The sequence below is a fragment of the Gadus morhua genome, chromosome 11 (assembly GCF_902167405.1).
Source record: "Gadus morhua chromosome 11, gadMor3.0, whole genome shotgun sequence".
In the NCBI taxonomy this organism is placed as follows: domain Eukaryota; kingdom Metazoa; phylum Chordata; class Actinopteri; order Gadiformes; family Gadidae; genus Gadus; species Gadus morhua.
In genome coordinates this window covers 9,018,062-9,033,061 of record NC_044058.1, presented here as the reverse complement: position 1 = coordinate 9,033,061, position 15,000 = coordinate 9,018,062, and the positions used below count along the sequence as shown (strand labels likewise).

The 15,000-nt window shown below is 45.9% G+C and overlaps 1 protein-coding gene and 1 long non-coding RNA gene across 2 annotated transcripts in view; one reads left to right on the top strand and one right to left on the bottom strand.

Annotated features, from left to right (window-relative positions):
* The window catches only part of si:dkey-22o22.2 (neural-cadherin), a 114,585-nt gene extending 107,848 nt beyond the window's left edge, over positions 1 to 6,737 (bottom strand). Inside the window, exon 1 of the mRNA XM_030371237.1 lies at positions 5,509 to 6,737. Within this exon, the coding sequence (XP_030227097.1) occupies positions 5,509 to 6,481 (973 nt within the window). The 5' untranslated portion in view covers positions 6,482 to 6,737. The remainder of the gene's footprint in view (positions 1 to 5,508) is intronic.
* Positions 6,738 to 11,607: 4,870 nt separating this feature from the next.
* LOC115554188 (uncharacterized) overlaps positions 11,608 to 15,000 on the top strand; it is a 21,244-nt gene continuing 17,851 nt past the window's right edge. Inside the window, exons 1-2 of the long non-coding RNA XR_003978570.1 lie at positions 11,608 to 11,768; positions 12,024 to 12,125. This is a non-coding gene — a long non-coding RNA (uncharacterized LOC115554188). The remainder of the gene's footprint in view (positions 11,769 to 12,023; positions 12,126 to 15,000) is intronic.

Sequence of the window (15,000 nt, the reverse complement as noted above, 5' to 3'; positions counted from 1 at the left end):
ACATCCCTCCTCCGACACTGGCCTGGTCCCAACGGAATGTTTATTCCACTTCCTGTTAGGATACTGAGCCTGTGACCCCTGACCCCTTGGATGATTGGTTTCTTTGTACTGCCGGTTTGGAATCTGGGAGGTGAAGTGTGTAAGTGTAAGTCTCTCTCTCTCTCTCTCTCTCTCTCTCTCTCTCTCTCTCTCTCTCTCTCTCTCTCTCTCTCTCTCTCTCTCTCAGCTTATGCTTCAGTGTGATTGTTCTCAAAGGATTTTTAACCGTTTTTTGTAAAATAAAATAGAGAACAATACTTGATTTATAGTCTTGTTTTGTGTTTTTATGGTAATGGTGTTACTGTCTCTCTACCTTTCTCCATCCCGCGCTCTTCGTCCATTAGCAGATGCTTCAATCCACAGCGCCGTGCATGTGAGGCTGAGACCAAGCAGAGCACGCCATCAAAATGGCAGCAGCTTCCATTATTTGTCAGTTAAATTCGAGATTCCTTTAAAAACAGGGCGCTCTGAATTCAGAAGATATAGAAGATATCAACAAAGTGCTCTACATTCCCACAAGAGCTCAAATAAAGTTCCTCTCAATCGCCGCCCTCCCCCTCGTTCTCCTTAAATACCGGCGTGGAGTCGATCCGTACTATTCAACGGAGAGGAAAAACCTGATTATGTTTCTCATTCAGATTTACTGCAGCCAGAAGTTTTCTTCACAAACAGTTCCAGAAGCCCTCCAGGACGCGGGGGGATTAAAAAGAAGCGCACCCACGGATTCAAACCCACGTAGGAACAATCCATTAGCCTCGTTTAACCAGTTTAGCATGCATGCAACCCAACTAACACACACTCACAAACATAAATACATACAAACACGCCGAAGGAACGCACACACCGCTCTGACAGACACGAGAGGAAGGCTTGTGGGGAGGAAGGGGCCCAGAGGCGTGACTTAAACCACACACACAATATACACAAACCGACACATCAAAAACACACACACATAAATATCCCCCAAACACTTCACACATGCACATCAAGAGAGAGCCTTCAGCTCTTTGACCAGAAAAATATAAATGAGAGAGATGGAATCATTTTAAACTTTTAAGTCAATATTATGTTCTCTAATTACGGGCAAGCAAGGATTTCAACATGCTTCGGCTGAAACACACACACACACACAATCACGTGTATGCGTGTGGGGCGATGGGGTGGGTGATGGTCAAGTGAGAGAATGAGAAGAGAGATGATAGAGAGAGATAGAGAGAGAACGATAGAGAAAGCAATATCATTAAATCACCCTAAACAAACAACCCATGCACAGTCAAAATCATTTGACTTGTTAAACAGGGTTGCAGTTTCTCCCCCCACACTTTTTAGCATGTACTGTATATCGACTAAGTGGCTATAACACTGGAAACATCTACAGCTCAGGGAATCGATCGACATGACACACAGGTTAGATGCTTTTCAGATTATTTGTTCCTACGGTCCCCAACCCAATAAAGCAACACCTGGATAAAACTCCACAGTTTCTGTAAGACCTGGGCACTCACTGCAACCTGAAGAAGACCAACATCAGGATCTTCAAAAAAAGCTCTTCGCTCCGACATCAAAATTATGAATTGTATTTGGACACTATTGAATTACAACACACACGATAACACATATTTAGGCCTATATATCAGTTAGACTGGTACATAAAATAGCTATTAACAACCTCAGACACAAAGTCAGAAGAGCCTTCCACGCAATAGAAAGAAACAATCAAACTGAAATCCCAATCTAAATCTGGCAGAAGATCATAGAACCCATTGCCTTGTATGGCAGTGAAGTCTAGGCCCACTCAGCAAACAGCTACAATGTGAAACCTGGAACAAACAACCAATTGAATGCCTGTGTATCACTTTTTATATATATATATATATATATATATATATATATATATATATATATATATATATATATATGCACCTTCAAAGGAAAGCCCCAAACAATGGCTGCTGGGCAGAACTAGGCCAATATCCACTACAAAACAAAATAGTAAAAACTACTATTGAATTACACAACCCCCTAAAAACCAAGCATCCCCCAAACCCTTCACCTAAACGCCCTAAAACACCAAGAAATGTAAGTCCCCTTCAGCAGCTGGTCCTGAGGCTCAGTTCAATAACTGGCCCTACAGACCCAACTCAACATCAGCAAACACCAAGAAATATCCACTCCACATTGGGAAGACGCTGAGCAGATATAGGCTGAGCGCACCCAGCCTCGCCCTGGAGACCGGTCATCACAGACAGACCTGCTACCCAGGAGGACAGGCTGAGCACACTTTGTCCACACAAACCAGTGGAAACCGTAACACAATTCCTGCTGCACTGGACAAAGATGAAACAAAGCAGAAGAACATATTTATTTCCTAAATTTAACCAATAATACAGACAAATTCAAATCTGAATCAGACAGTGAAAGAATGTAGTATATCATTGGGGGGAAAACTCAACTACTGTTGTTGGCAGCAAGATATGTCCTCTCCTGTCATAACAACAGGGGCAACAAGGGAAACGCTGTGTACTATTCCCTCATGTTCTATTGCTGTTTGCATCGTGTATTGTTGTATTATTGTTGTACTTTCACAGCCTTATTGTCTTTGTCTTTGAACTATTTATATTATTTATGTCCTTGTTACTGTTTTAATTTGAAAATATTAAAGAATGCCTTTTCCAATAAAGCCCTTGAATTGACTTTAACTTAGAGAGAGAGAACGAATGGTATATAGAGAGTGAGAGAGAGAGAGAGAGAGAGAGAGAGAGAGAGAGAGAGAGAGAGAGAGAGAGAGAGAGAGAGAGAGAGAGAGAGAGAGAGAGAGAGAGAGAGAGAGAGAGAGAGTGAGAGAGAGAGATGAGGTGATGCTAATTAGTTTGTCTGACACACCACAGTTGAGTCACTGACATCATTGTCCTCAAATCATCCATTAACCTAGCACAACTACACACAAACATGCACAAATACACAAGGATCGGGATGGAGGGGACTGTGTAAGGGATAAACTAGACAGACATCCAGGAGAAAGAGAGAAGCATAAAGAGGGAGGGAGGATCCTTTAGTGTGTGACACCGAGAGAGATAGAGATAGACATAGAGAAAGAGAGACAGAGAGTGGAAGAGAGACAGAGAGGGACAGAGAGGGAAAGAGAGACAGAGAGGGAAGATAGAGACAGAGAGGGAAAAAGAGTGAAAGAGAGACAGAGACTGAGAGATCGAGTAGTTTAGCAACTTCAGGAAGAAGAGAGAGAATTTGTTAGAGGACAAAATTGATAGGGAGGGATACAGCAAGACAGATCGAGATAGCGAAAGAGATAGAAAGAGCGAGAGAGCCAACAGGGCAGAGAGAGAGAGACAGAGAGAGCGAGAGCGAGAGAGCGAGAGAGAGAGAGAGAGAGAGAGAGAGAGAGAGAGAGAGAGAGAGAGAGAGAGAGAGAGAGAGAGAGAGAGAGAGAGAGAGAGAGACAGAGAGAGCGAGAGCGAGAGAGCGAGAGAGCGAGAGAGCGAGAGAGCGAGGGAGCGAGAAAGAGAGAGGGATAGATTGAGAAAGAGAAAGAGCGAGAGAGAGAGCCGTGTGTATGTTTGATAGTCATCGCTCATGACCGCCGCGTTCCCCAGACCAGCGGGACAGACGGTGACCAGACGCCCCACAGCCCGCCGAGGCCAGGCAGGCGGCCACACGCACGGGCCAATCAGCACACGGTTTACACCACTGTCACCAGCGTGTCGATCCAATTAGCACGGAGAGGCCCCCTCCCTCCCCGTCCTGCACGCACACCGGCCAGCTCCACGCCACACAGAGCCCTGAATGCCACAACAGTAAACCTCCCTTAACCAAACAAACCCTAAAGTCTCTGTGGGGGTGCGCTTATTTGGGGGGGCTGTCCAGCACATGTCTCCGCCGGCAGGGTGGGTCTTTAGACCAGGTGAATAAACAGCATATAATTACGTCAAATAAACAAAAAGGGAAAAAGTGTATGTGTGTGTGTGTGTGTGTGTCTGTGTGTGTGTGTGTGTGTGTGTGTGTGTGTGTGTGTGTGTGTGTGTGTGTGTGTGTGTGTGTGTGTGTGTGTGTGTGTGTGTGTGTGTGTGTGCGTGCGTGTGCGTGTGTGCGTGTGTGTGTGTGTGGTTGTGTGTGTGCGGGGAGGGGGAGTCTTTGGACAGGTTGATTCTCCACCCCCCCAGTGAGAGCAGAACACAGGGCAAGAACCGTTCTGCTGTGATATAGTGAGGCCTCAGTGTGATTTTGGGGTCCTTAGCCAAACATTTACCTAACAGGGGACTTTCATGGTAGATGAGCTCTGGAGGAAAGCAAACTCAACCTGAGAGATGATAGGCCTGTATAGGATGCTGTGGTCAGGAATAAATGGCATTTTCAAATGAATAGAAACATTTTTGAGTTTGGTTTATAAATCCATTATTCAGAGTTGGTCGTCAACGGCCCCATTTTCGGCCCCTTCTTCTGTTCGGTCATACACATGTTATGCACGTGTCACATCACACACACTTAATGCTCCCCGGTGTGGAAACGACGAATCTGTTTACCCAATTAACGACCAGCTCGCGGCAGATAACACCTTGGCCCCGGGCTCCCGTCTCGTGTGTCTGGGAGAGGAGGCGGGATGTCAGGGGACCGCGAGGCGACGCGTCAATTAACGGAGCAAATATAGAGGCGCTTTATTACAAGGCCGTTATGTGAAGGGAAGCAGTCACGGTCTGGGTAAGGCGGACTGAAAATGCAGGGAATAAACACGCACACGCACGCACACACAGTCTCTTTCTCTGCCTCTCTCACCCACACGCACACACATAAGTACAAGCACGCGCGAAGAGCGGGCACAAATACAGCACACAAACGCACAGGGGTGCACGAGTGGGGAGCGCGCCCACACACACACACACACACACACACACACACACACACACACACACACACACACACACACACACACACACACACACACACACACACACACACACACACACACACACACACACACGTACACACACCCTCTCACTCTCATTGCCAAGTCTGCCACGCTCCTGAATCATGCCGACACCGAGGCGAGCCATGCGTGCATGCGTAATCAATAGGTCTGTTCAGCAGTGTGTGTATGTGTGTGTGTTCTCCGTTCAACCTCACGAGAGAACTGATGTCTCTCTGGCGCAGATCAATCCTGATTAAAGACCAGGGAAGTTTTTGACAGCACCATTAACCGAGACGTGATTGGCTGGAGAATGCGTGCGGCTCGGGAAAAACGCGCGCACATCATGAATTGCAATTATGAAAAAAAAAAGTCATATTTTTTTTATGTTTAAATTTTGTCACATTTAAAGGATATTGTATTCCTTTAATATGTTTATTATTACATATTTTGATAAGGATTCTTTACTGAATTAAAGGGAGGTGTATTATATGCGGGGTTCTACATCAGGGGACTTAGGCCGAGCCAGCCAGGTTAATAAACGGACTCACCTCTGACATTCTGGATCTTCACCACCACGTCCGTCGGGGACTGGAACGCGTGCGCCAGGTACAACCGCCCCGAGTCGCGCTCTATCTGCACCGGGGAGTCCGGCTCTGACACCACCTCGAACCAGCGCTTGGCAAACTTTTGATCTGGGACTGTGAAAATCAAATCTCCGACTTTGACGTCGTCGGAGACGGTCACGGTGAGGGCGAGTTCCTCCCCGGAGACGGCCCGGGGCCGGCGGGGGGAGCCGGCCCGGGGCTGGCGAGGGAACCTGTCGAAGCCGTCTCGGGCCACCTCGAACTGAAGCCTCAGGGGCTCGCTTATCAGCACTTGGTCTCCGTTGTCTTTGGCGTACACGTGAAGTGTGAAGGCGGTGACCCCAATGAGGGACCTGACCAGTGTCACCTGTCCGCTGGACGGAACCACGTGGACGAAGTGAGACTTTGGCCGCGCGAAATAAGTCACTTGTCCGTTATTTTCGGCGTCGCTGTCCTTTGCGCTGAAACGGGCCACCTCAGTACCGAGCAACGTCAGCTCGTTTACTTTTACCGTTTTATTTTCCCCTATGAATTCCGGTGCGTTGTCGTTCTGATCCGCCACCTCCACCTGGACCGATGCGGGACCCTTCAGACAGCCCGGCAGCGTCACCCGCAACTCGTATATCGCGATGAACTCGCGGTCCAAAGTTTTGGTTGATTTCAACCCAACATTTCGTTGCCCCCGGTGGAAAAACAACTTGAAATCTGATGCATAATTCCCAGTCAAACCCGTGTCCAGAAGAAGATGCGCCGCGCGACAGTCGCCTCCAACCAGGGGCAGCTTGACTCCGTCCACTGGCGACCCGGACGGGGAGTTCTCCGCAATGTGTCCATAGTGCAAGGATGGCGTCCCGCGAGCCGCTGAAAGTGACACCGCCACTGCGACCAGCAGCTGCAAGGTGCCCAGGGCATGCCGTCCGGTTGCTCCTTTCGTCATGTTTCCATCAAATCCAACCCCGTCCCTCAGAGGCAAGAAACAAGTTCAACCGCGCACTTAGCACAAAGTGTGAAGCAGAGAAGTGCTCTCTTTCCTCTTTCTCCAAATAATTCAATATAACAGCTCCACTGGTTTATTCGTATGAACTGCACCAAAGTGGTAAGTTGGCATCGGCTGGTGCAGCATCACTTCTTGCGCGCACACAGAGGGTGGATTCTACTCCTCCGACAGAGGTAACAAGCCACAGACTCCATGTGCTACGGCTGACACCGCCTCTCCCGGTAACGGAGCCAATCGTGTGCTTTCTAACGGAAAAGACTGACAAGTCCGTGGGCCCCGCCCACTGGGGGATTGAGCTCGCCCCGCGACCGTTGAAAATTGAAAGCGAGTCAGATGGAATGTATAGACGACTGAATAGTCAAGAGTGATGGAGTGAGAGAAGAAAGAAAACGTGACGTACCAATAAAGGGGATACAGTGTGTGTGTGTGTGTGTGTGTGTGTGTGTGTGTGTGTGTGTGTGTGTGTGTGTGTGTGTGTGTGTGTGTGTGTGTGTGTGTGTGTGTGTGTGTGTGTGTGTGTGTGTGTGTGTGTGCGTGTATGTGTTTGTGTGTGTGCTTGAGAGTGGGGTGTTTGCGTATGTATGCGTGAGAGAGAGTGAGTGTGTGTGTGAGAGAGAGAGAGAGAGAGAGAGAGAGAGAGAGAGAGAGAGAGAGAGAGAGAGAGAGAGAGAGAGAGAGAGAGAGAGAGAGAGAGAGAGAGAGAGAGAGAGAGAGAGAGAGAGAGAGAGAGAGAGAGAGCGCTATTTGTATTCCCCTCTACAGTTTAAAACACAGTGGTCAAAGAGGGAGCTGTTTGGCTCCGTGGAGCCGTTGCCTTGTTCCTTGGCTCAGGCTCAGTGGCCGTCAGTATTCTGCTCTGAGGGGCTGAAGACCTCCACAAAGTTGATATTTGGGCAGAACACAACCCTGTGTATCAGTATTTATTAGCATACACACATTTGAAGGCGTTTGGGGTGGAGAACGCAGACAAGTACTCAGTTTTAGGAATCTGGAATAACTTTTAAGTTTCCAAGACGACCCACAAGAATAAGATGTGTTCTGGTGTGCAGTATGGAATCAAACCGTTTTTCTCATTGCTATGACAAGCCTAATGAAACAGGGATCCACTTGATTTTCCTTATCACCTTCTTTGCACAGCAGATTTTCCACATATCTATTAATAATACTCTTTCCTTTGCTTCACAAATTTTTCTCCCCTCCGTTATTCCATACAGTTAACACAGATCTCATAGAAACCAAACGCTGTCGGATTAACTCTGCCAAACAAAGAAAAGCATATATTGGCAGCTGATAGAAATTACTTAAATAATAATGATGAATATCTAATGCACTTCTCCTTTGTGTAACTCTTCAATCAGCTATTAGTCCTTATCCATCTATAAAAGATGAATTGCTGTGCTGCTCTTTACGAGCATGGATCCCAGGGGCCAAAGGCCCCATGCGGAGAGTAAAGAGGCCATGGCAGAGGGGCCTGAGGTGGAGGAGTTTGCATGTGTGGTCCAGGAGCGCAGCAAGAGGAGAAAAAGAGCTCAGGTTTCAAAAGAAATTGTGGCAACAAAGATTGACCATGTCATCAGCCATGTCCTTAGAGAGGATGGAGGGCTCAGCTCAGTCTGAGTGGGAGCACTGTGGCATCTATGATCAGACTCTGTCAGACGGAGTGACAATAGGTAAGTCCCAATGGTATACCACTGTCTATTTCAACGTTACCCTGTTTGCACAACAAACTGTGTCCAAACGGTGTCTCCAGGAATACAATTGTTTCACCAGTCCCAGTTGCGTGAGTCATAATGCCAATTTTGACATACTTTTGCGTTTACTACAGAAAACCAAACACTGGTGGTAGAATAAACACCTTTATTGCTGAACAGGAGGCTGCCATTGTAGATAAAGTTGTGGCAAAAAAAACGATCAGACAAATAGAAATCCAGGCAGCAGTATTTGTGTTTGTAAAAATATCCACAGAGTGTGTTTTGCTACCATTTATCAAGTATGTAACACAGACGATGCTACACGCCAACTAGGTGGCTGCCACACTCCCCCTAGGTGACTTTTATTGAGCTCCTCCAGACAAAGTACGCAGGGTGATGATGCTGAAGCCGGTTATTTTACATTTTGCAGAGGCTTATACATCGCCTGGTGATGATGCCATGCAGCAGGATATCTCCCTGAGTGCGTGTGGAGATGGCTGGTTTAACCCTCGCACATTGATTACTCGATGTGCAACAGGTGTGCAGCCTCACCCAGCCCCAGAGTCTAATTAGTCAGACTCTGCCAGGTTTAGGCTGCTTAAACGCGCCATCATCCACACAAACTCCCACATATTCCTTGCTTACAACAAACCATGTGGGAACGAAGCTGTTCAGAGTTCCATTTTGAGGCAACTCTGAAAGAGGCAGGACTCCAGTGTGTGCTGGTTAGGATTTGTTATTGTAATGCCTTGTCATACCATAAAGTTTCATACAACTGGAAGCCTAAGTTTAGCTCTTTTCTTAGAGAATAATAGAGCTTGAAGCTGAAAGTGCCCATCACATATTTATGTATGTGGATGAAGAAGGCTTTCACCCTTCTGAAGTGAGGACGAAAGGAAAAGCATTGAGCAGAGGGCCACTGTGCCAATGCCACGCCCGTTAGAGGGGTACCGATATCACCATGTGTGCTTCCGTCTTCAATAATGGTGTCTTTTGCCACATAGCAACTATCCAGGCCATACAATACCAAAAACCTCATTACATCTCTTGATACAGAGAATAAAAGACTGGTCCCGGGAGGGCTGCTGAAGCCCGGCATGACTGTTTCATCATTTGAGACAATGTTGCCTTCCACTACTCTCACCTTTTGAATGCACGGTATGCAGCACAGCCCTGTATGATGATGCAATTCTTCCCTGCTCACTCTTCTTTTCAGCGGCTAATAGAGGAATTATTTTCTGCTTGGAGGTGTAAGGTTTATAATCGTTGGCCACATGACCAGATGTCCATCCTGGAGGCGATGAATGCTGGTTGCCTGGCAATGGGTGCAGAGGATAGCCAGGGATGGATACGCCATGCGAGGAGGTTTATCCATCGGTGCATTGCAAGGGAAAACATCCAATGCCATGTTGATGAGAAAGTGTGGCATAATCGTCAGGATTTTATTTTCTGGACCCATATCTGGGTTTTTCCACCCATACGTGCTTTTATGTTGTTGTTTTCTATTCACAGTATTCAGCATTTGAGTTTGAAAAGTATGGAAAAACGACTGACATAGAAAACACGCCACCTGGGCTCCTACAAAGATACAGGATGTTGACGTGATGTTGGAACACTGTTTTTTGTACCAGTTTGCAGACAGCTGGTTAAACCAGTCATTATCCACATACACACATACAGGTCAAGAACAAATGCAGTACAAAAGCTGTACTCAAATGAATGTCTTAATGTGTAGAGTGTAGGGGCTTACTGGTGTAACATGTCAGCCACGGTCCATGGGCAAGGAAAGAACTTTAAATAAGAATCAAATATGTGTAGAAAGTCAATTTTTTTTATACATTATTTCAAAGATTATCTCAAGAAAGTCAAAGAATTGCAGCGGCTGTGTGCAGCAGGTTTTTTATCTCTAGCTAAATCATCTTTGGAGAAAAGAACGTAACTCAAGTGGATATATGACAACATTTGGCACATACTATAACTATGTCAAGTTCAAATGGCCCAGGCTTATAGTAGAATTATGGTTGGACCGCTTTATATTGATCGCTGTATTTGGTTGTCCATTGTGCAATGATTAAATGAAAAATTATAATTGCACTTAAGTTCTGTTTGATGGAAATATCTGCCTTTGTTAGATGCTTTGAGAGTGTTAAGAGTATTTTGTCAAAAAAATAGGTGATTTTAACCTGCAACTTTAGGTTTAGGCATCTGTTTGAACTGGGTCCAATGTAACCTCTAAATCGACAGTTTATTCACGCAAATGACAAAACAATGTTTTGATGCATGATTTAAATGTTTTGGCTTACTTCAAGTTGCTCCATTTTCTTCAGTACCAATACCCTGACACCCTTAAGGCTCTTTTCACCTTTGACCCCTACTTTCTCATGTGTATGCAACCGAAGTCCCTATAGGATGTCCTTTATGTAACATGATGTCAAGAATGCTCAATCAATGTTTTAACTCAGGTCTTCGCAGGAGATATTATCTTCAACTATTGACTTCAACACAGTGTGTTATCTAATTGCTTGGGTCTAAAACCTCAACTATGTTGTTCCACTGATGGGATTGAGATTCTAAATTCAAACTTCTGCCGCTTAGAAAACAAGTTTCAAGGCCTCCCGCTCTTTCACTCGATTCTGAACATTTCTATGTTTATTTCAATATCGCCAATCTTTCGATCTCAAACATTTCAACCGCAAATCTAAAAAACAGCTGAAAGCATCTTTTCCTGTTGATGTTGCAGTTATATATTTCAGAGGAGACTACCTCTTTGCAAGTCTGTCACTTTTGTGCACCAAGGCCGTCGCACTGCTATTACTGCTTTGTACCTTTCGCCCTGCTTTTGGCATTGCTTTGGTAATTCTGGATTTCTAAAAACCTCCTCGTTCTGAGCTGTTTACATAGTCAGCCAAGGTTGTGTGATCTGTTGCTGTTTGTTTTCTCTACAAATGATTTTATTTCCCTTTGTAACCACATATTTTTAATTAGATACAATTAAACTATCCTTATGCAAACGGATGGCCCTGTTCCTATTTGATTACACAGCATTGTAATTATCATATAGCCAAGAATCCATTCAAAGTTTGAAAATGAAAAGAAAAATTGTCCCACCCCCTCATTTTAAAATATAGTTGTCTTATTCCACCATGGAAATTCTGTTTCTGATAACACAAATTCTACAACCCCTTACCACTAGACTCCCAGAGAGAAAGTGTACTGTCTAGTCCTATTACAGTTCTAGTGGCATTCTGTACAACACTGTATAGACTGGGGCTTGGTTGTTTTGGAGATAGAGAGAGAAAGAGGGAGAGAGAGAGAGAGAGAGAGAGAGAGAGAGAGAGAGAGAGAGAGAGAGAGAGAGAGAGAGAGAGACTCTTATCCAGGAGAAGACAGCCGTCTGCAGCACAAGCGTTTGTCAAGGGGATCTTTTCAATAAATGTGCAATTTGCTGGGATCAATATATCCTCATTTTTTCATCAAAGCTCCAAGGCTTCGCAGGAGAAGAGACTGTTCTCCGTTTCCTCATTCAACATAATCAGGTGAAGCATTCGGCTGCTTGCTGTGTGTGTGTGTGTGTGTGTGTGTGTGTGTGTGTGTGTGTGTGTGTGTGTGTGTTTGTGTGTGTGTGTATGTGTAGGTGTGTGTGTGTGTGTGTGTGTGTGTGTGTGTGTGTGTGTGTGTGTGTGTGTGTGTGTGTGTGTGTGTGTGTGTGTGTGTGTGTGTGTGTGTTTGCAGCCTGTGCGTGTGTTATGCTGTTTATTCTGTTATTTCTTATTTCCTTCCACCATTTGCAGGCGCGGAGAAACCAAACTAAATGACAGTCAATAAATGGGCCCAGTGCGTCTTCATGTTTCATGGACAGCGGGGCAGTTCTCCGCAGCTGTGTACAGGGAGAGGTAAGGGACTCACCACATATTCAAACAAACATTTACAAAGTATGCACACTTATTTGACCGGAGGGGGCAATTTATAATGGACTGCGTGACTCCATGTTGTATGGATTATTGTGTTTGTGCAAGTTTGTGCTTATGTTTGTCTGTGCATGCTTGCATGTGTGAGCGTGCGTGCATGTGGTTGTATGCATGCATGCATGCATTGGTCTACGAGTATGTATTTGTCTGCTTATGTACAGTATCTGTGTGTGTTTGGTGTGTCTGTGTTCACACTTATGCAAGTGTGTGTGTGTTTGTGACCAGCTGTGTGTGCATCAGTGTGAGTGAGTTTGTTTATATGTGTGTGCGTGAGTGTGTGCGTGCATGCATGTGTATGTGAGCGTCTGCGTATGTGCGTGCATGCATGTGTATGTGTGCGTGTGTGTGTGCGTGTGTGTGCGTGTGTGTGTGTCTGTGTGTGTTTGGGCCCGCCGAGGCGCACTGTTCCTCAGGATGAACAGGTGATGAGCAGTGTTAATAACACTGTGGGCGGACAGCGGTGCATTAGAGAGAGCACAGATGATGGACCTGCGTGCTCCTCAGTCCACGCGGCGAGGCGGTGTCGCCACCACCCAGCAGTACTCACACCCACGGATTTCTGCTCAGCACAATCACACCGTGCCCCCGTTACAGCCACTGCTGCTGCTGCTGCGATGCCTGCACTCAGCACGTGCTTTTAAGCAATGACATACTTTGAACAGGTGACCAGCAAGCGCCGTGATCTTTTCAAGGAGGGGTCTTCAGCTGGGTTTACAGTTTATTCGAGATAGAAAGCACAATAGAAAGTCTGGCAAGCGTCTGCAGTAGGTCTAAGTATGTGCACAGGGAGATTCGAACCACTCGTCTAAGAAGCCGTTCCAATTGTCCACCAATCTAGGGTGTGTGTGCGTGTTAACACCGGTGGCTGCTTCTCTGGTAGGAGCTGTGTTTTTCAACAGCTCCTACCAGGGGAGAGTTGTCTGCCATATCTGGTGATATCATGATGATGATATCTCGATGATGTTCTGTGTATTTCGGCTGGCCGTGCCTATGGTATCATGGAATCCGGCCCTGCTACTGTTTGACCTTTGGTTAAGACGGAATGTGCCATGGTTTGACGTAGGCAACCCTGTGTACAGCAGATAATGCAAATGTGTTATGTGTTAGATAATTATTTGTATGTCTCAGCAATATTCAGGACTCCTATCACTACTGGGGGGGGGGGGGGGGGGGGGGTTTGGTTGTTATCAGCCTGTGGCCATGACGCGGCGATATACAGTTAGACACAGATGCGTAGTTTCACAATTTATTCGGCCCTTTGTCTAAGGTCACGCCAACTCTGTGAGTGCAACTAGAGATGTGTGTGGGATACCTTCACAAAAGTGTATAAAGTAAGAAACAACGCCTAAAAACAGTTAAGATATTGGCGGTCCTTAATCACGGGTCTCAAAGGAAATCTAGCACCCACATTATACACCACAAGGGCAAGGATAAAGAACCAACGGGAAGAGAAAAACAGAATAGGGGAGTTAGTTGAAAATACTAGATCAGTAATTAAATTATAGCGAGTCGGTAATTGACGAGTTATAGCCATCCATCGTAGTCCATTTGTTGTGGCGGAAGTGGCATTTAAACAATAACAAAACACAAAGATGAAGCTGGAATGATCTATTCTGACGGGTCAGAGCATAGCCCAAGGAGCCTGCACTCTGCAGGGGTAAACATCTGAGCAGAAGCCCTCCCTCACACACACACCACCACGCTCGCTCTCAGATAAAGTCAAACCTGAATGGGGAAAAAAGTAATTTCAAGTTGTTTGTCTCTGAGACATATTGTTTGAGTAGATGTTTTTCCTTTCAGAGGATTTCAATATGGAAGCTATTATTTTGGAGTGAATTGGTGTGCTTGATGATACATGTTTTCTGTATTTGTGTTTGACAGTAGCTACTCTAGGGTGAACCCCTACATTTCTTATTCTACCCTAGATAGGCCAGGACATCTGGTACTACAGGTTCTCTGACACAAACCTTCACCAGATGCTTTCATATCTGGTCAATTATTTTGATCGATCAATCATTGATGTCATTGCCTTTTTTTAATATATGTAAGTAAGGGAAAATGTATCGGTGATGTTACAGTATATGGGTTTGTCAAGAAAGAAAGAAATAGAAAAATAAATAAAGACATACAGTATATGTTGTGATATATACATTTAATTACAAATTTGGGAAACAAAGGCATTATCATCCGACTGATGGAAGGCGTTCCTCCTCTGCACGCACGACTTCAAAGACTCGAGTCCCTCAAGGTGAACAGAACGGGAACCTGCAAGGATGTCATCTTCACGATCACACACCCAGGCACAAACAGAGTGTGTGCGTGTGTGTGTGTGGGGGGGGGGATCAGCCAATTTCCCGACAGTTAATGGAGAAGAGTTTAGGCATTAAAACAATGTCAGGGTGAAAAATGATCGTTCCCCTGTGTAGCCCCAAAAAGTAGACACATGAAAGCGCAAGAGAGAGGGAGGGAGCAAGAAAGAGGAAGAGGGGCCAGCGCGTGCCTGCCTTCTTTATGAGAACGAGGCCAGATTACAGCAATTTACCCTTCCAGGCGGCGTGTGTGTGACAGGGGAATGGCTCGCCAAATGACGGTGTCGAATGTCGCGTCGGAACCACTCAGACCAGTCTTTCATCACATTTGGCCACACCCCTCTGTCCCTCTCTTTCTGTTACACGCACGCACACGTGCACACCTACAGACACACACAGACAGACCCCCATGCACTTTCCTCTGCAGAGCAGGTATTTGTAGGCGTGTGTGTGTGTGTGTGTGTGTGTGTGTGTGTGGTGGCGGTGATGGA